The sequence below is a fragment of the Peromyscus eremicus genome, chromosome 8b, assembly GCF_949786415.1.
Source record: "Peromyscus eremicus chromosome 8b, PerEre_H2_v1, whole genome shotgun sequence".
In the NCBI taxonomy this organism is placed as follows: domain Eukaryota; kingdom Metazoa; phylum Chordata; class Mammalia; order Rodentia; family Cricetidae; genus Peromyscus; species Peromyscus eremicus.
Genome location: NC_081424.1, coordinates 44,443,171 through 44,465,361, shown reverse-complemented (window position 1 = coordinate 44,465,361; position 22,191 = coordinate 44,443,171). Strand labels below are relative to the sequence as shown.

General features: G+C 41.6%; 1 protein-coding gene across 1 annotated transcript; it reads right to left on the bottom strand.

Moving 5' to 3' along the window:
• Positions 1-3,890: 3,890 nt before the first annotated feature.
• On the bottom strand, positions 3,891-22,097 carry Rab32 (RAB32, member RAS oncogene family). The gene is made up of 3 exons (XM_059272747.1): positions 21,717-22,097; positions 12,284-12,561; positions 3,891-8,072 (listed from the first exon to the last, which is right to left on the bottom strand). Exons 1-3 carry the CDS (start codon positions 21,961-21,963, stop codon positions 7,923-7,925), a joined length of 675 nt encoding a protein of 224 aa, XP_059128730.1. The 5' UTR covers positions 21,964-22,097; the 3' UTR covers positions 3,891-7,922.
• Positions 22,098-22,191: the final 94 nt, after the last annotated feature.

Here is a 22,191-nt window from a genome sequence, read left to right as displayed (position 1 = left end):
GAGTGGTATGTTAGAGCTTTACTCCCTGAGCCACGGGCAGGGGGAAGAGAGAGAGAGAGAGAGAGAGAGAGAGAGAGAGAGAGAGAGAGAGAGAGAGAGAACCTGGCATGAGCTTTTGAAACCTCAAAGCCCACTCCCAGTGATACACCTCCTCCAGCAAGACCATCCCTCCCAATCATTCCCAAAAGTCTCTCAACTAGGAACCAAGGAGGCAATTATATGAGTCCATGGGGGTCATTTTCACTCAAACCACACAGGATGTATCTATTTATTCTCCAGGGCTCCACTCACTTGGTGGCTTAAAGCAACATTACTGCGATACATGGCTATGAAGGCTAAAAACCCAACATCAAGGTCTTCATGTGTTACCATTGCTCCAGAACCTCTAGAGGAATCATTCCTCACCCCTTGCAGCATGTGGTGATTTGCTAAAAATCCTTGGTGGTCCCGGCTTGAGGATGAAACTCCTCACTGTTTTCACAGGGTGTTTACCCATCTTCTGTGTTTCCACATGACCACCATCTAGTCAACACTTCGGCCATATTCATCTTTGTACCACTCACACCTTCGTATAAATTCTGATCTTGTTGTACTTGAGGGAGCTAACACTGTAATTTGTCATAACAAGAATCTAGAAATAGACAAAAATGTTTCAAAGGAAGAAAATGACCTTATTTTAGTAAAACAACATATTCATTTTCAATTTGGCTTCAAAATTATTTTTAAACATTAGACACTAATTTTTTCAATATTTAAGGTACATAAAAATCTTGGGTTAGAAATAGTGAACTCTAACATCTCAAAGTGGCCCCTAAAACAAATATTAGAGCAAAGTTAAGCAGCCATGCCATCCTGAAACGTTAGGACTGCTGCAGAATAAAACTATATTTAAGGATGAAGTGGGTGCTTCTCAGACAAAAGCATGTTGAGTATGTGGAGAAGCTCATGGGTAGCTTACACCATTTGACAGACCACATTTCTTTGTCCTCTTCAAGTTCATCATTAGCCTTGATTTGAAAAGAACAAGGTGGCTTCAAAAGTGAACCTTACATTACATCATTTAGTAAAGGTTAAAAGACAGACTCTTCATAATACACAGTTCCAAAAATATCTCTCCTGGAAGTAGCCATACGGAAGTCTGTTAAACTCATTAATAAGACAAGAAAGTGTGGCTTTCCGTCTTTATTGGGTGATTTAATACATTGCATAGGGACTCAGAGTTGCAGAGTAAACCTTGGTTGGCATCTTCAGTTACAAATACATGATCTAGGGCCTGGGGAGATGGCTCAGCTGTTAAAAACACTTGCTGCTTTTCTAGCAGACATTGGTTTAATTCCCAGCACCCACGTTGGGTGGCTCACAACTGCCTATAACTCCACCTCCAGGGGATCTGGTTCCCTCTTCTGGCCTCCTTGTGCATCTGCACATGTGTGTGTATACTTACACTTAGACACATACACATAAATAAAAGTAAAATACATATTTAGTATACAAATAATTTAATTAGCTAGTACATGATTTAGAAGCAAGACTGGTGTTTTGAGAAGATAGTCATCGCAGCAGACTTTGCTGACATTCACAAGTCAGGACACCCATGAGTAATGAGCTAAAGGGAGTAGACACCAGAATTGATTGCATGTCCTATTTCCCATTAAGTACTGACCAGGCTTAAGCCTGCTTAGCTTCCCAGATCAGAGGCAATATTGCCACAGAGGATTCCAGACTGTTACTGGCCTTACTTTAGTTTGTTTCATCAGAGATCTCTTTTGAAACATGTATAGACTCTCTTCTTCCTTAGAGACCTTCACTAAATTGTGAAATACCTAAAATCGTCTGTTACTAAGAGAATTACCTATTTCATGTTCCCTTTATAGTTAAATAATGCATGGTGTGAAATAGACATTGTAATATATGAAAACAGGATTACTTATGTAACACTTTCTGGAACATTGTTGCAGCAATGGCAACAATCAGGCTTCATCTCACACTGCAGGATAAGATGTTTGAATGTTTGACCATTGCTGATTTCTGGTTAGCTGTTATCTCTACTTCAGAATGTGGTGTGCTGAGCATTCTGTGTGCCTGAGAAAGGGCTCACTCTATCTCCCAGCATCAAGGTCCTGTTTTATCTTCAATTCCTGTATGCAGAAAGTACACTCATGCTCATATTATGTATTGTTAGCAACATGCATTCAACTTAGCGTTTATTCATTGCCACAGGAAGTAGGAATGGATGTAAATATGTTCCAATAGTACCACATGACAAGCTAGACTATGTACTCTATGTTAAAGACATAATAATGTAAAAACTTGGCCTCTGTTCCCTGAGATTAAAATCATTCTGAGCCAAGCCAGCATAAAAACACTCGAGTACTTTACGGAACTAAATCTCCACAGGAGGAAAAGGTTTTAGACTGTATCGTAAAAGCTTGTAATCGATAAAAGGAAGGAATAACAACAAAGAAAAAGAGGCCATGAATTTGAGAGAGCAGGTGGGAGGGTCAGCCCATGAGACAGGTTAAAGGGAAAGGAGGAAAATAATGTGCTTTTATTTTAATTTCAAAATTTAAAAAATTATCAATGAGACAAAGCACATGGAAGTCAATCTTTATAGGCACCCATGTGGAGCAGTATACTGAAGTGAGGTGGAGGTTAGACACAATCATTGTCTTTCTTGGTTCTACAGGTACCCGAACCACAGTCCCAAAGCATGACTGATGCTACCCCCAAGGCTCAAAAGCTAAGTTTACATCAATGCAAATTGCAAATCTAACATGGCCTAAAATTTCAGCCAAATGAGCATTTCCTTCAGGAACAGTTTCATACGCTGCCCTGCAGTGGATGCAATTCTGTTTATTACATTCAACACATGAACGCTTAAGCTTTTAGAGCAAGTATGGCATGGGGAGAGGGCAATGTGTTTTGAGAAATGCTGATAGGCTTTGCTAGGTGGTTTTCAAGTGGCTTCTTGGAGACAGTGGATTATGGTGTGTAAATAGGGCCAGTGTGTGTGTGTGTGTGTGTGTGTGTGTGTGTGTGTGTGTGTGTGTGTATTGATAGGGACTGAAGTCAAGGCTTTATTCAGGCCACTTGAGCACTCTATCACCAAGCTACAGTTCTAGTTTTTGAATCATAGCTTATATATGTTCATCTTTCAAAACATAATTTTGTAGACATATGATTTTACATATAAAGCCTTCCTGGAGTTGCATAATTGTCTCTTCCAGAATGTTGGTTAATGTGAGCAATAATGAATACTTCACCAAATATAGATTTGCATTTTCACTGTGAGCTAGATATTGCAGCTATTGATCTTTAAGAGCATTAACAGATTTGTATGCACAAGCAAATGTTTATCTGGGGTTGATAGTAAGGACAAAAACATCAAAAATGAAAGGCTTAATTCCCCTGTTGAAAAGGAAGGAAGTACCTCTTCCCGTACCCTTTTCTGAGATATTTGAATTAGGAAACTTTCAAGTTCCTTTGCTGTCTCTGAGATGTGGAGAGTCTTTTTGTAACATAAACTAGCCTCTTACCAGCTTTTCCAAGCACCCAGGGGACCATCTCTTTGAGATACAGTCATCGGGAAAGAGAGCACCTTTGGCTCTTGGCTTCTGTGGTAAACTAACTTGGGTGAGCACCTTGTACAAGACACAAAATATGAGGTTTTTTGTCATAAAAATGAGTTCATTTTTTTTCCCTTTCAGATAAAACTGGTTAAAACAGATAACCCTGCCAGTTACTGGGTGGACTTGGAATGAACTGTTGGACAAATGATACCAATTTGTCTTGATGTTTGGACTAGTTCTGTTTTTCTTATGAAACTGTACTAACATGTCCTATGTACTTGACTGTATGAAAGAGTGAGTTTACTTTCTGGTGGTTGTTGGTTTTGTTTTTTTTTTCAGTTTCTGATGGATTGTTTGAAATGTGCATTTCATTTTTGATATACTTATTTTAAAAAGTTTCCTATTTTTAATTATACTTCCCCTAACAACAAGTATTTCACTTCTTGGCAGGATATGAACTTGGTGTGTAAACTGAGCAGCAGTTGGAAAGGAAACTTGGCAGTATCTAGTCAAATAAATGGAGTGAAACTGCTAAGGTTTACCTTTTTTCTTCTATGACCCCAACATTAAGAAAATAACCAAAAACATGTAACCTAAGTTACACACTTTTTATTAATCTGATAACCAATTACTGTGTTTCCTGGTTATTAACTTGTGCTGTGTATATAACGTCCATGTGTGGGTATATGCGTGTTTACATGTGTAAGTGTACACATGTACATGCAGGTGCACATAGACATGTGTGTGCTGCGTGTGGAGAGCAAAAGTTAACGTCAGGACCTGGGAATCTCACCCTAGGTAAAAGCGTGGCATAGCCAAAAAACATTTAGAGCTTTAGCTTCAGTGAGAAACCCTGCATCAAGGAGGTAAGGCAGAGAATGGTACAGGACACCCGATGCTCTGCTCCGGATTCTTCCCATGAATACACGTGGGTTCATCAGTGTGCACATGCACAACACATATACACATGGTGGTTTTTGCATTCTTTGACCATCTTTATTCATTATTGAGGATTATCCTGCTTTTTAATCCCTACCTAACCAAATAGGTTGTAAATATTTTGTTTGTTGCTTGTTAGCATTCTATCTATATTGTCTTTATTTGTATTCTTGTGCAGTCAAATGTATGTTTTCACCATTTTGGCTCTCAGCACTTGAGAGTGCTTAAGGATTTTCTCAGCATATTTCCCCTTGGGCAGTCCTACAGTTTGTATAGTTTGGTTTCTTTTTCTCATATTTAAGCTAATTTTCAATATTACATAATTTTGGGAGGAAGCGAGAGAGAACTATGATGTAGACTAAATGGCTAATCAGGGGTAGCAAGAACCTTAAGTGTCTATTGACTTCAGTGGGTGAAGGCAAATTCATATTTTTAGTCCATTGTCCAAAGTGCATAGGCTTTATACTAACAATAATTTGCACACAGAAACAGTGTTTTCTTTTAATAGTGTTTTGAGCATACTATAGATTTCAAATTCAGTAATTTTTGGTATTCTAATTAGCATAGGAGGTCTCAAAATAGATATTGGATTTCGACAAAAGTGTATTTCCAAGAAACCATGCAAGTCTGAAGTGAGGCTTGGGAAATTTCATTAAGGAATTCAGTGCTTTGTAGACATATTGAGTAAAATGAAACTACACATTGGAAAGCCACAGTTCCACAGCAATCACTTTTAGAAATGTGGGGTTTAAGGACCCACACAGAGCAGACAGGAAAATTGGCAACATCTTGATGTCTAAGACCAATGGGGGATAAAAAGACACCATCTTTTAATTGGTTGCTTTACACTAGTGTCTGAGCTAGGGTATTCGTTTAAATGTATAACTGATTTTTAAAGTGACTGAGGGAACAAGGAATTCTTTTTTTTTTCATCTATTCCTTTTTAAATAATTTACCCTCAATTGAAGTTTTATGCCAAAGTTACAAAACATTAAGGAGTTTAAGATTAGGGCAAAAGATTAACAACTCTTTCTTTGAAATGTGAACAATCAAACTATATACTGTTTCACTTGACCAACAGAAATCAGTTTTGTCAGGAACTGTCATGAACAAATACTGTAAATTAACCAACACTATAAAGATGAACAAATTGAGTATAATACTTCTCATTTTGAGATCACTGCTAAATGAACTTAAATGTGATAGATTACTTGTAAAAATTAAAATTGTGTCGCACACCAAAAATTCCAAGTGACTGTAGTCACTTTCAGTAATTATTTAAGGATAGACTTGATGTTTCCTGCATTTGGGGCTTGATAGCAACAGCTCATTCATTCTTCACAGGCTGTGAAATATCAGAGACATTAAAAAGTTGTATTTTACATTTGGATGATATGCATTTCTTAGACAGTGAGATTTAATCCATGACAAAATCATAGGGATTATATTAAATTATATACATTAATCAAACCCTGATATTTCCTTCACTTCAGAAAACCTGACTATGAATATATGTCCAAAGGGTTAAAATGATTCCTTTACTCATATATACAGCAGATAGCCACACTTAGGTAAGGCTTGAGTTGGTGAAAACAGAGCATGTGACTCCTTTATTCTCAGGATACAGATGCCAGAACAATAGCGCTTCTGTGTTTTCCTTGCTATTAGTGACTGCATGTTCACCCACCATGTTCACATGGTCCAGGAGACAAGTATGTCCAGTATTTCATTTGTTTTAGCTTTAGGCTCTGACACAGAGGCTCCTTAAATTTCTTTAAAGACATTGAACTTTTTGCATAATGTGATAATCCCCTTAAAAATAAAAATCAAGGTGCTGGAGTGGTGGTTCAGTAATTAAAAGCACTTGTTGCTCTTGCAGAGGATGTGGGTTTGGCTCCCATCATCAATATCGTGGTTCACAACCATCCATAACTCCAGTTCTATGGAATTCTATGGAATCCACAAGCACTAGGCACACACACACACACACACACACACACACACACACACACACACACACGTGCGCGCAAGTCCCTTGAGCTTGCTCTGTAGTCAACATATGCTTTGAACTTCTACCCATTTGCCTCTGTCTCCTACATGATAGGATTACAGATGTGGGCCAACACCCCCGTCAAACACAACATTTTCTAAACCAGAAGTACCTTCCTAGAACTACATTCATTCGACTCATAAGCTTAGGTTAAAATATTTATTCTCTGCTTTCACTCTGTTGAGTGCAACACAAATATTGTAGCTCTGCATAAAGTGTCCTAGGCACTACACAATCAGTGTCCAAAACCACGGAGCAAACAATACATGGTTTATTTTCTTTCAGGGTTCATACTCGAGAAACTTGGATATAATTGCATATGCTTTGGAAAAAAATTCTCCCCCTGACCGTTACCATGACAAACCTGGAAAGACAAATTCCATTTAGAGTAGCTCTAGGCTGTAACACAGAATAGAGGGCAGAGAAGGAATGCTCATTTATATTGTTTCCAAGTGGTAGTGGCATCTACACCTAGAGGATCCAGAGGGGGACACCTGTAGTACAGGTGTGTGCAAGCACTCCCCTGACCCCCATGTACTGCAGACCTAGGGTTTATAGCATTCTAGGCAAGCAATGTATCATTTGCCACATCCCCAGCTTAGTACTTTTTGATTAATGGAGGAAGTGAATCTTAAGATGTTTCAGAACTTCATTATACCCCAGCTATGAGTATTAGAATCACATTTGTTTTTGTTTTTTGTTTTTGTGTTTGTTTGTTTGTTTGTTGTTTTTCAAGACAGAGTTTCTCTGTGTAACAGTCCTAGCTGTCCTGGAATTTGCTTTGTAGACCAGGTTGGCCTCGAACTCAGAGATCAGCCTACCTCTGCCTCCCCAGTACTGGGATTAAAGGCATGTGCCACCACATCCTGGCCCAGCTTAGACTCATGATATTTAATAATAAAAATTTTACACAAAGTACAAAATTTTGACTAGGAAATAACTACATGGGGACCTTCACGTCTTTGTAGCTAACAGCCTAAAAAAGAAAAGGATCGTGGTTGGGTGAGGATGAACACAGGAACAAAGACACTCAAAATGTCAGGAATACCGTGAGGGAAGTTTTTCTACTACTCCAGCATTTACACTAAAAGCTAACACTTGAAATTCGTGTACAAAAATGTCTCAAAGGGTGTAAACATTAGTCTGCATTGGGCAGCACAAAAAGAGCCCAGGATTCACCTGGTAAATCACAGGGCCTCTAGTGGGAACAGTTCTCCATGGATCTCCGGCTTCACACGTGTGGTTCTTGTGCAGCTGAATAAAGATGAAGCAGGCCTGAGGGAGACTCACAGGGGACAATGGCCTCATGAGCATCCTCAGCCACAGGCAGGACCGAGGAGACAGCACAGGGGTGCAGAGACTCATCAGCAGCACTGAGCCTTGGGCTTTGTTGTCAGGGGCTCATCGGTCAGTTTAATTTTGTCCATGTCGTTTTCTTCGATGGGAAAGCTTTGCTGGTTCGCAAGGATGTTTTCCACTAGGAACCGGGTAGCCTCGTCGATGTTTATATTATCCTGTAATGGGAGCACAGAATGGGAAGATCAGTGCAGGCTTTGGCCTCAGAAGTAAATGTTGAGTGCAGTAAGGGAACTAGGGAGACGTGCCAGAGGGCGCTAAGCACACCAGCACACCAGGTAATCTCTTGTCCAATGCTAGTGTCTGTTAGGCTAAGAATTCAAGGCATTTGTTGAATTAATTTTCTATTTATTCTTTGAACGTTTCATACATATATAGAATGAATTTTAGTTATTTCCACTTCCATAAATCTCTCAGACCCCTTTCTTCTTCCTCAAAAATCTTCCTCCTGTTTTCATATCTTTTTTGTGTATGATTCAGAGTTAATTAGGGTTGTTGCCCCAGCATGAGTGGGAGGTTATTTATTGACACACAGGAAATGTTTTAGTGGTTACACCACTTTTGTAACCTCAAGTGATGTCTTGGAGAACACCGGCCACAGAATAGCCCTTGGCCTGGGTCTTTGTACCATTTCCTTTCTATTAACTTCAGATTTTGCATTCTTGGTAGGAAGAAGATGGGATCACATGTCGTCCAAGTGCAGGAGACACATGGATTAAAGTCATTGCTGCCAGGCTTCCCATAGAAAAGTTGCAATTCCACCTTTGGGCTTTCTGAATATAAATGGGTAAATATCGTGTTTCTTACACATCTTTCTTCACCAACGTTAGCATCTATTAATTCTCTTCTAAGGTAATTATCACTGTGGTACTGGGAGCTGTCATTTCATTTGTATCAGTCCTTATTTAGTGGTTAGGACTCTACTGTGAGGAAAAATGTTTTCATCATTTGTTTGTGCACATCCTGGGCTGCTCTCAGTTTTACACACTAAGCCCATTGTAAGAATTCTTTACTTGGTGATGTCCTATAATTCTGTAGCATCTACAAGCAGGCCCCTGTGCTCTTTGGGACATGTCCACACCGTTTTGTGCATGCCTCCTTACTTGCTGGCAACACAAATTATCTCAAGTGTGTCTTCACTTTCTGTTTCCATCAGTTCTGCAATCCTGTCTTTCTCTTGGTATCTTCAGTCTGTTTACTTAAAAAACTGTATTCACAAACCAGATTGTAAGGGTTAGGAGAGTTCATTCTTTATGTGGTGTTATGGTCTCCAGTCCTCTTGGTTGAGAGAGCTATTAAATACACACACACACACACACACACACACACACACACACACACACACACACCCCTCATCTACACTGTTTTTATATATTTACAAATATTCATGAAAATAAATGCACACATATGAATACACACATAGATTTGTAAAAGGAAACTCTTTACATTAATGTCTCCAACTAAATCCAACACTATGAAATCACCTCCTCCCTTCTTTGTGTACACCTTCTCAAACAGCAGGACTGCTTGTTTATTGAGGCTACCCTCACAGTACGGACTGCTGTGAGACTTTTCCTCCCCAAGATAACTTTAACACAAGCGAGGATCTTCGAATTTCCAAAAGTGACCTTCTGTGCTTGTCATTCCCACCCTTTGTTGCTGTTGTTGTTGCTATGATAAAACACCATGACCAAGGCAACTTACGGAGGGAAGGACTTATTTGGGCTCATAGGTGGGAGAATATTCAATGTCAGCTCTCATCAGAATGATGGAAGCAAGTGATGAGGGACCATATCACAGGGAAGCCTCTGAGTGTTGAATGATGATAGAGTCTCTGGCGAAGGAAAGTCCCTGGAGGTAGAAGTGAGTGGTCCCAGCATCACACAGTTTTGATTAGTACATCGTCTTATGTTGTCCTTAGTTTTGTGAACAGATAGATAGTTGTGGTAGAAGAGAGATAGATCCCAGAGGTGCTGCCACCGTCACGGGCCAGGGGAAGCCTGGCAGCAGGCAGGCATGGCGACGGGAGCAACTAGCTAAGACTAAGAGATCATACCTTTCTGGGCAGTGGTGGCGCACGCCTTTAATCCCAGCACTTGGGAGGCAGAGGCAGGCGGATCTCTGTGAGTTCGAGGCCAGCCTGGGCTACAGAGTGAGTTCCAGGAAAGGTGCAAAACTACACAGAGAAAGAAACCCTGTCTCAAAAAACCGAGAGAGAGAGAGAGATCATACCTTAAACCATAAGCAGGGAGCAGAGAGAGAAAACTGAGAATGATATGAGACTTGAAATCTCAGTACTAGTTCCTAGTCATATATTTCCTCTACACCTCCTAAACCTCGCCAAACAGCTTCATCAAATGGATCTATTTTCAACGTATGAGCTTCTGGGGATATTCTCCTTCAAACACAGGTCTCTATCAGCGGTTACTCAAAGCTGAGTGGGAACAGAAACCCTATATCACAGTGAGATGAGCTGCAAAGTCCCATATCAAAGTCCATTATGTGCCATGAAGGAGAAAGAACTAAATTTGTGACCCCAAAACTATCTTTTGACTATGTATCTATTAGAATCCACACCACTAGAATTCAAGGAAAATCTAGAGGTGAAGTTAGCTGCTGACCGGCCGGAAGTAGATCTATTGGTAATACGCATGTGATACTTAAAGCTTGGATTCATTTCTTTCAAACTTTTAAAGTAAAAACTCATAGTAACGTCACACTCTAGATTCTATACTCTAGAAGACTCTTGAATTGCCACACAGGAAATCTGGTGAAAGAAAACTCTTCTTCTCACATTTGAGGGAAGCACAGAACTGCATGTGAATATTCACTGATAAATATGTCCCCCCTCTCTCTTCTACATAGTATCTTGTCTAAAAATATAATAAAGCCAATCACTTATATGGTCTCAACTTATAGGTTGTATGACAGTCATTTATGAATTTTATAGGTAGATTTTTGTATAAAATTAAAATTTGTTAGCTAGAAGATCAAATAAATCCTCCATGGAATTTTACAGGCAATATGGGAAATTCCTCAACATAGATATGTAGTAGCACACATACTATTCTTCAATGGGAAGTTAAAGCAAATTGTCCAGCATGCACATGGGGCAGAGAGAGGCACAGTACTAGGAAATTCAGTCTCTCCATGATGCTCTTCCTTCTGTGATGTCCTCCTTCCTGCCAGGGTAAATAACTCCTGCACGACCTCTGGGTTCCATCTCTCTTCCACCACAACCATCTGTTCACAAAACCAAGGAAAACTTAAGACGCTGTATTTATCAAAACAGTGTAACACTGGGACCACTCACTCCTGCCTCTGGGACTTTCCTTAGTCAGTGACTCTGTCATCACTCAACTCTCAGAGGCTGCCCTATGATGTGAGCGCTCATCACTTGCTTTCTTCATTCTGATGAGAGCTGACATTGAATAATCTCCTACCTTGAAGGTAAGAGCCTAGTAAAGCTAAAAACCACCTGAAAGGGATCCCAGAAACCATCACTCAGGAAGGATATTTGGAGGAACAATTATGCACACACACACACACACACACACACACACACACACACACACGTGCACACACAGTACATATATCTATATCATAAGCTGGGACAGTATAAAGGATATTCAATTAAGGAGTGAATGTTTATCATAGAATTTCTCCAAAAGGTCATTATTTATTTTATGTATGTCTGATGGTTATTGAATTCTCTTATTTAACAATTCCAGGGAATACAACCCTCCAGTATAGTGAGTGTACCTCTGATTTTTTTTTAACCTTAGTTTTCCAGGTTCCACATGGTTAAGCTTTTCAAAATTTATCTTAGTGTTTTTATTTTCTAAAAAAGAAAAAAAAATGCAGTTCCCAATGATAGGAGAAAAAAAAGTCCATTCAATTCTTCAAGAAGAAGCACACAGTAAATGTTGACATTTTGCTCTTGCTTAGAGCTAATCCAGTCTGCTAGTGACTGTTCAGGTTGAGTCGGACATATGACGTTCATCTTCTAAAGACATTTCCTCGTGTTTTTTGCCTTTTTCAAAAGTCAAAAAGTGTTTGACTTTGACAAAACACCTTATCTCCCATTCACTCCAGTAGCAGGAAAGAAACACCTTGGTTAAGAACTCCAACTTGCAGAAAATGTCACGCAATTTTTGCCCTGCCCGACAGTTCTGCTCGCCTATTCATGGCCCTGTCAGCTAGGTTTGAAAGCACTTCTGCTTCAGAGAGGGAGACTGTCACATGTCCAAACTGTGTTTTTTTGCTCTGTGCTTGCAAAACTCCTTGCAGAAATCCATCTCTACACTTCCCGTTCCAGCCCAGCCTGACAAGGCCATCAGAAACAGACCTGTCAGGAAAGCTATCTCACCTTGGCAGAGGTTTCAAACCATCCCGTGAAGCCATGCTCTTTACAGAACTGGTCCATCTGGGAAGGACTTTGGCCGCCATCCTTCTTCTGGTCACATTTGTTAGCCAGGAGGACAACAGGAATGGGGCTGCCATTGGGAAGATGGACTTTACTATCCAGATCACTTTTCCATTTTAAGACCGCCTCAAATGTAGAACTTCTTGAGATGTCGAAGACGACAAATGCTCCAAGAGCTTCCTTGTAGTATACTCGGGTCATGTTGCCAAACCGCTCCTGCCCTAGAAATGAATACAAAAGGAGACTAAAAGTTCATAATGGTGAGGGCCATACTTAGGTGCAGGTGCATGCTCAAAGATCCTAAAAACTATTTTGAGAAACAAGCGTCACCGGTGGGATTAAGGACATTCAGACAGAATAACGACCCGCGGACTTAATGCAAGTGGCTGACCATTTGATTGACAGGAGGAGTTAGTCCTTTGTAGAACACATCTACCATAAACTTCAGGATGCCAGTACTGCAGGCTGCATAGATAACCTTCCCTGCTTTCTCTCCCACTAGTCTAAGAAGAGAGAGGCATGGGGAAAAGCAGAAATGTAGAAGTGGAAGAAGAGACAAGACGAGAATAATCTGAAGTTTACAGAGCACAGACAGGTGATGTGGTAAAAGGCTAGTCAAACACACCAGGACTGGACAGGAGACAAGGTAGCTTGTGATCTCAGTTCATCTTCCCTTTACATCTCTAGCCCATGTCTACCTGCCTTTGACTCAGTACCCATAATTGCTCCCCTCTTAGAAGCAGGCACTGGAAAACGTATGCTTTCCAAACAAGAAGGGGGCACACAGCTGGTTGTATGGGTGTGAGAAGGTTCGATGCACAGTTCTTCAGAGATGATCTTTTGAAAAGAACTGAGCTTCCATTCACTGCTGAACAAATTCTGCTACTCACTATAGTACTGTCTGCACATCCAGACAGGCCTGGAAAGCACGCTGTTACTATCGGCTGCCAAACAAAATTTTCACCTAACAAGGCTACCAATCTTTATCTGACGGATGAAAAGGGAGACAAAAAGATGCATGGTCTGGATCATAGTGACACCCACCAAAGGAGACAAGCCTTCTGACTCCTTCATGTCTACAGGCTTAAGATTCTGAACTATCCTGCAGCTGCCTCGAGTTCTTAAGCTCATATATTTAAGCTGTCAAATTACTGACCAGATTCAGAAGGGGAGAATGAGTGACAAGCAATCAGAGTCTAAGGTTATCACTTGATCTAAGATGAAGGCACAGTTACAGGACCCTCTCCTGTTAAAATAAGGTGAGGAATTTCATCTACATTTTTATTATCGTTTATTTACACAAACGCAAAGCTACCCCAGACTGCAAATACCCTTTCTCCTCCCAATTCTATCATGTCATTAAATTTTAAATATTGCTTTGCCTTATGGCCCCTCCTATGTCCAAGCATTTGAGTTTCATTACAGCAATGGTCATATGTTGGGATCTGTCATGGTTATATTTTATTGGTAAGATAAATCTGATTTTATTTTATTTGTGTAGTTCATTTGATCGTAATGCTGACATTTATGGAAACTTAGCGTTGTACCTTTCTCTATCAATGTACACTGAACAATTACACGGCTATGTTCACTCAGGCAAGGTCATCAAGTCTTCAGAAAAGATTAGATGCATTAAAGTTGTTTGCATTTCAACTTCTACTAGTGAGTCTAAAGGAACCCACTGTTATGAACTTTAATTATTGAACATGAAAGAGCTGTAGCAACAAGTAACTAGCCCCCACTAAGATAGTCTAAAGAAAGCTGGAAGGATTAACATTTTAGGGTACTTTCATAGTTCTCAGTCTGACCATCCTTTGCATTTCAAAAAGATAAGGTGCCAAATTAGTGACAGAATGGATAACTGCATGTTCCAAAGAGCTGCTAAGCTTTCATAACTCTTGCTTTCTTTTTTTAGTCAACCTCCTGAAAATCCCAAATAATTTTTCTGTTAATCATAACCCGTGGTATTAAAAGATGTACTCATTTGCCCTTTCTGATAACTCATACAAAACCAGAAATACCTATGATAAGGAATTTTGGGGGAAGATATGTTGGCTTAGGAATGTCAGACTGATTCTCTGAGATGTCAGGACTAGGAGGAAATTCTCCCTGACAGGCCTCACATCAGAAACTGTACTACAAAACAAACAAACAAACAAAAGCCCTGTATGTTAAGTGAAAAAATGTCAGTTATACAATCAAGGAAATGAAAAGGAACTGACTGGGGGGATCAAATGTCAACCACTTACCAACTAGTGAAGACTTGCATCCAGAGTAAGTTTGGGAAAAGGACTCTCAGGAAAGAAGAGAAAACACCCAGGTTAACAAAGTCATGAAAACATCAGAGCACATGAGTTACCAGAAGGCAGACAACACCGGCCCATGCTGGGATCTTTACATAAGAAGCAGCTGGGTAAGGGATGAAGCCTGTCCTCAGTAGTTAGGAGGGGGGTTGAGGAGGTTTTGCTTCCTGTAGATTGTGCATGTTCAGAGTTAAAGCTTGTGCTGATAGGAGAATCAATCAGAAGCTAGGGGTCCGCCATCCTAATAGGTGTGTTGAACAATTACAGACTAGTTCGGGGGGAGTGGGGGGGGGAGACTCTGTGTAACAGCAACTTCTTTGAGCAGTGCTGAAAGAGACATTACAGGTCGAAAACTAGGAGACAGGTACAAGCATCCAGTTAGTTCAGCTCACTTATTTTACTGATGAGAGAAAGGAGTCCCAAGGAGATACTCAAATTCCCTGGGTTGACTGTACTACTGTACCATCCGATCTGTTCACCCAGACATTTGCTGGAACAGATGAATGTCTGCTTGTGTCTTGTGTGGAGGAAGATTCTTATTAGTACCAGTAGCCAAGAGTGACTTCCTCCTGTGGTGGTATTGTGTTCCCCAAAATATTGTGCACCCTAATAAACTTATCTGTGGTCAGAGACAGAACAGTCACTAGATACAAAGGCTAGAAAATGGTGTGGCACTCACACCTTTAATCCTAGCACTTCAGAGGTAGAAATCCCTCTGGATCTCTGTGAGTTCAAGGCCACATTGGAAACAGCCAGGCATGGTGACACACACCTTTAATCCCAGAAAGCGAGCCTTTAATCCCAGGGAGTGGTGGTAGAAAGCAGAAAGGTATATAAGGCGTGAGGACCAGAAACTAGAAGCATTTGGCTGGTTAAGCTTTCAGGCTTCTAGCAGCACAGTTCAGCTGAGAGCCATTCGGATATGAGGACACAGAGGCTTCCAGTCTGAGGAAACAAGACCAGCTGAGAAGTTGGCCAGGTGAGGCTAGCTGTGGCTTGTTCTGTCTCTCTGATCTTCCAGAATTCACCCCAATACCTGGTCCGGGTTTGATCTTATTAATAAAAACTTTGTAAGATTCCTGCTACATCCTCCAGCACAGTACAGTGCTGCTACAGGGTCTTCCATCCCCCATACACACATTCCTAGTCATCTCGTGCCTTACTGCAGTAGCTGAGGGAAGATCCCCTGTTGCAGAGTGCACCAGTCACTGATGTGAGCGGTAGCCTTTGTCACCTGCATTGCGGCTGACAGACTGACAGCACATTTTCAATGACTCTCCAAATGTTTTGTCTCTCAAACAATGTGCTACTGCCTCAGGAGGAAGGCATGTTGATTATAACTTGAAATTCTGGCAAGTATGAAGGATGAGAAGGGGAAGTGTCGAGAGAGAGAGAGAGAGAGAGAGAGAGAGAGAGAGAGAGAGAGAGAGAGAGAGAGACAGATAGGCTCCAAAGATATCATAAAGCTCTTACATATGCAAATGCACCAATCTTAGAGTACGTAAGTTAGCAAAGGATTAAAATATTGATCTTGCTATTTGGAGTTAATGACACTGAGGAGGATCACACAGCAAAACCAGTATTTTTCCAGGAATAAATATTCCCATTTGGCTAGAAAAATACACAAAATCTTTCATCTTACCTCTTTAAAACAAATGAAAATCTTAACAATGAATTCATTTCCCTCAGATTTAATAAACAAAATACCACAGTCTGCTGTTACCAGAAGCACAATTCACAGAAACTGGTTTTTGGGATTTCCATCATGGCTTTTGCTTGAGTTTTTCCTCTCTATATATCCCTCTTGATAATCTAAATGTTTCTAGTAATATTAGTAGAAATTCAAAATATAAATTTAATAACAAAATCCAAGAGAAATAGAATAAAATGGTGCTTAGTTTCTCCACTTTCAGATACTCACCTCTTCCCCCACCCACTGCAAGTTAACATGAGTTACCCATTAACCTCTCAAGGTGACTCGGAAGAAATGTCCAGTTTCTAATTAGTAAATGGAAGGTCTCCTAAAGAAAATCCTTAAATCTTATGGTGCATTTCAGAGATAAAGTACTGTCAACAAGCAATCTCCAATCATAGATTATAAGAGGATCATTATCTATGAAAATAAAAATATCTTGCTAACTTTTATTCACATTCAGAATAGCTGTAAAAGATTATGCCATTGTTTCTAATCTTTAAAATAAATGTATTCAAGAGAAACAAAAAGTATCCTGTCTCTATATGTAAATTGCTCTTGTGTCCACAAACTGGCCTCCACCAGAGGCCCCTGAGATGGCCATATAGAGGATGAGGATGGCCCTATGGCACTTCTATGGTAGTGCTGTGAATCTGGGAAAGGAAGCCAAGAACATGGAAGGTGTGAGTGCGAGGCAACATGGATGCCAGGCAGGCTGTCTGATTAAGTGGTAAGCTCCTGGAGTATAGTGGGAATGTGGGTGTGTTGCCAGGGTGCCACAGAGCCCAAGATAGAACAATGCTTCTCAGATTTAGTACAAATCAGAATCACCCATAGCGTTTGATAGGTGACAACCTTCCAAGTGCTTTGAACTCTGATTTGGCAGGTATGAAAGATGGCTAATTGTTAGCCCCAACTTCCCTTTACAGAGTATTTTGGAGCAAGCTCCATGCCCGCTTTAAAACATGGATCCTTATATCTCCTAACTGCCCTTGCATGTGGGCATGCCCATTTTACTGGACCACTGAAGCAAATAATACAGTCTTGGAATAAGTGAGTAGTAGCAAGCCAGCTTTTGTCTATGAAGACTATGGTACTGTGCACCGGTTCTTGAATGCCTCATCCCAGTCTTATGTGTGAAAGAAGTAACTCTTTGCTAAACTAGGCTGGATGAACACAGTTGTCAGATGAAGCCGAGTCTCCCGACACAGCAGATGCTAATGAATCTGCGCGTGTTACTGATGGTGGATGCTAAGGCCCCTGTGGTTCTGATGAGAGAGACTCCAGAGAATCACAATAGGAACCCCAACATACTCAGAATAATCTTAAGAAGCAATCACAAGCTATGGTAGAGAATGTGTAAACAAACAGACAGACAGTGGTGGGGGAAATGGGGTCAGAGGGAATCGAGGCTGTCAGTTAAATGACCAATAGAAACTGTAAAGCTACATCTTTGCTATCCATTTATTTATTTATTTATTTATTTATTTATTTATTTATTTATTTATTTATTTATTTATTTATTTATTTTCCAGCTCTATCTCAGAAAGGAGCCAACCCGTGCCTGGCTTGCTGGGTCAAAGGGGAAAAGGCTTTTGATAAGAACACTTGGATGAAATCTAAAACATGTTTTCTTGATCTCTGGTCCCACTATTCAGAAGAAATCTCCCATGTTTAGACAAAAACAGAAAATTATGTATGGAAAACATAAAAAGCAAGTGGTCAGTATAATGTATACACGATGAATACAATTTCTCCAAGAACGTATTTGAAAATAACACTTCATTCCTGGACTTCGTGGCTCACATGCTTCATCAGCGATTGTTAAACAGAGGCCAGGCAAACATCTACAACTATTGCTTTGATTTTTTTTTTTAGGGTGTGTGCTTGTAGGCATGTACCAATGAAACAGCTTATCACACGCAGAAATGTCCATAGTTAGGAAGTCTTTCAAAATGCATTTTAAAAGGATGGGGCCAATCAAAACCTGCTTACTGTGGAATCTCTGAACTTTATAAGTAAAGAAACACAAAGACTGGAAATGTTGGAATGACGGTAGGAAGAAGTGGTAATTGTTATGAGTCTACAATATGAGGTACATGCTCTAAATTTAGGTTCCTTCAATGCAACGAGAAACACTTTGTTGAGGCCTGTACCAGCAAGTTACTGTGGTCCTTAATTTGAAGGGTTTACATGAACCTGTTTGGCTACCTTCCCAGAAAGCATTCAGTAATTCTTGCCTATCATCCTTCTCAAAGCTTTTCTGATGGATGGTATTATTTTTTTTTATGGCCCTGTCCACCTTTACAGCCTCCAGAACAACAGTATCGAAAAGAAACTAGCAGTTTGAGTCATGTCATGTGACTGGCTCCTCCTTTTGTTTTGCAATCAGGGAATAGTTTTATTCTTTCAGAATTCAGTATGAGTCAATGTTGCAATCATACATGGAATACGCTTAGCCTTGGGGAAGTGTTTTGGCATGGTCTTCATTATACAACTTTTCCCACATTCAAATGGTATGAGCTAAGCAGAATTCACTAGTAACTCAAATGTTCAAATCAAGCATAGTTGTCTGTAGTTCTACAAATTCCAGGCCAAATCCAAGTTATCTGCATATTAAGACATCTTGTTATCTGCATATTAAGACACCATGCCCTAAACTCTGACTCTGCGAAAAGACTAACAGTGTCTGGTTATCACATGCGCTGACTCATCTTAATCAACTTGACACACAAACGAGTTATCTCAAAGGAGGGAACCTCAACTGAGAAAATGCCTCCATAAAGTCGGGCTGTAAGGCATTTTCTTAATTAGTGATTGATGAGGGAGGGCCCATTGCATTGTGGGTAGTGCCATCCCTGGGCTAGTGGTCATGGGTTCTACAAGAAAGCAGACTGAGCAAGCCCTGATGAACAAGCCAGGAAGCAGCACCCCTCCATGGCCTCTGCAGCACCTTCTGCCTCCAGGTTCCTACGCAGTGTGAGTTCTTGTCCTGACTTCCTTCAGTGATGAACAATGCTGTAGAAGTGTAAGCTGAATAAACCTTTCCTCCCCAACATGCATTTTGGTCACAATGTTTTATCACAGCAATAGGAGTCCTAACTAAGTTACACCTAGTAAGTTTTCTAGTTGTTATTTGGAGTTATGTATGTGCTGAACACTACTAGAGTTCCTGTTGAAAGCAGCAGCTAACATTAGTGATCCCTCCTGGAGTTTATAAAATGTTTCTTTCTTTGCCAGGAAAGCTCCAGCTTCAGATTTTGGCAAGAATGCAAGGATGACATCATTATGGCAGGCAGATGGGCTATGTCTCCCTCCTGGCTGTGGTGTCAGTTCAAGAAGAACGAAGCTGGGTATGCTGGTACATTCTTGGAGTTCCAACAGTAGGGAGGATGAGAGAGAGGGATCTAGAGTTGGAGGCTAGCTTGGGCTACATAGAGAGAAAAAAAAGTGAGGAGGGCATGCAAAGACCAGAGGTGACGTAGAAAGAAAACCTTCTTCTTCTTCTTCTTCTTCTTCTTCTTCTTCTTCTTCTTCTTCTTCTTCTTCTTCTTCTTCTTCTTCTTTTCTTCTCCTTCTCCTCCTCCTCCTCCTCCTCCTCCTCCTCCTCCTTCTCCTTCTTCTCTCCCCCTCTCCCGCCCCCATACAGGATTTCTCTGTGTAGCCTTGGCTGTCCTGGAACTCACTCTGTAGACCAGTCTAGCTTTGAACTCACAGATCTGGCTGCCTCTGCATCCCAAGTGCTGGGATTAAAGGAATCCAGAACTCCTGCTTTTGTTTCCTCAAGTCTCCAGACATCATCTAATACTTAGTATCAACACTAATTTACACAGAGTAAAAGAAACCCCAATCTAACAGGGGTTTCAAACGACTTCTGTGAAAGCTGCACTGGATATCCCTATTGGTCACCATCACAGCTAAGGCAACCTTCAGGAGGTAAGAAGTTGTCAAGAAGCAATAGAATGTTCGTTCCTGTTCTGGGCAGTAGCCAAAAGTGATTCACATGAAGCCTCTGGCATAAGAGGATGCATGACATTTGAAATGGACTTTCAGCTGTTTCTGGCTTTGTTAACAAACAAAAAAAGTGGAGCCCAAGGCCAAATCACTTTCTGAGAGATTGGTATCCATGTGCATAAACGTATCTTCTCATCTAAGTTTGACTCTGCTCTTGAGCAAATGAGTGTAAAGTTCATAATTCTTCAATACTTTTTCATCTGGGGTGGCTATCAGAGAACAGAGCACTTACTACCCGGCAGGCAGAAGCTATGTGTCCCTCCACCCTGCCAGCTGTGTAGCCACACCCTCCAGGGACTTCAGAGTGTGTACTTCGTGGTAAGGATGATGGCAAGGTGTTCTCCAATTTTAAACAAGTTCCTATTGAAATGCTTCCTGGCAGACAGAGCTTTGGAACTTGCAACGACTGAACAGGGTAAACTCTGCTACGGTTATCATTAAAGTCCCATAGGGCACCTCCCACACCAGCGAGAACACAGGTCAGGGTAGCAAGGGGTCTCACAAAGACAATGCAACAATTGAAAGCAAAAGGAAGCAATCCGGTGTTTGTGGGATGGGGAAGTGCCCAAGGAACGGCAAGATTATTGGTTTAGGGAGGGGCAGGCAGCGGGAAAGTTTCAGAACTTTCCCAGCCCTTCTCTGGGGTCACCAAGCCTCCCAAGTTTGAGGAATTTCAGGAATGGAGTTTCCCCTCACAAAGGCTTGGCTGGGCTCCTGGGTTTTGTTTTGCTTTTTTTTTTTTTTTTTTTCCACCCATAACTCCAACCCTTCTTAGTAAATTATAAGCATGTCTGTCATTACTCAGAGGTAAAATTTCTTGGCTCACGGAGAGAGAAAACCCTTACATCAGCAGGGCACAGACCCAAGACAGAGGAGAGGGAACGTGGTCGAAAGTAATGAGGTTTTGTTGGTTTTTGTTGTACCATAAACACAGTGGTCCCCAACCTTCCCAATGCTGCGACCGTTTAATGCAGTTCCTCATGCTGTGGTGACCCCCAACCATACAGTTATTCTCGTTGCCACTTCATAGATGTTAATTTTTCTACGGTTATGAATTGTAATGTAAGTATCTGTGTTTTCCCGACGGTCTTGGGCGACCCACAGGGGTCTTTTGACCTCCAGGTTGAGAACCGCTGTACTAACCAGGCGTGGAACTTCAGTAGGAGAGGGGACAGGCCTCCCCAAGCCGACTTTCCGGGACCTTTCCAGCCCCTCCAGGCGCCACTGATCTTCCCCTTCCATATGTCCACTTCTAAAAGCGCACCGCAAGGAGCTGAGGCAGAGAAAAGAAAAGAGAGGGACCAGGAGGAGGCAGAGAGGAGCGAGAGTCTGCTGGCTGGCACAGGGACGCTGCCCGCTTGCTTACCCGCGATGTCCCACAGCTGCAGGCGCACGAGCGTCCTGCTGTCCCAGTTGAGGACCTTGAGGGCGAAGTCCACGCCGATGGTGGCCCGGTAGTGCTGGGAGAAGAGCTGGTGCACATAGCGTTTGATGATGCTGGTCTTGCCCACCCCGAGCTCCCCGATGACCAGCACCTTAAAGAGGTGCTCGCGGGTCTCGGGCGCCGTGGTGGCGGCCGACGTCCCCGGGTGCCCGAACCCCTCGCCCGCCATGGGCACTGCGGCCGTGGAACCTTCCCCCAGGCCGTCAGGGCAGATCCTTCCTCCGCGCACCCGGCGGCGACGCTAGTCACGCGAGTCACCGGACCCGGAACCGACCGCGCACAGCCAGGCCCTGGAGAGTCTGGCTGCACCCTGCGCCGGGCGAGCCGGGTCCCGGGAACTTCCTCTTCCCGCGGGACCCCCTCGTGGTCCCCGGCGCCCCCTGCTGGCCTCAGACCG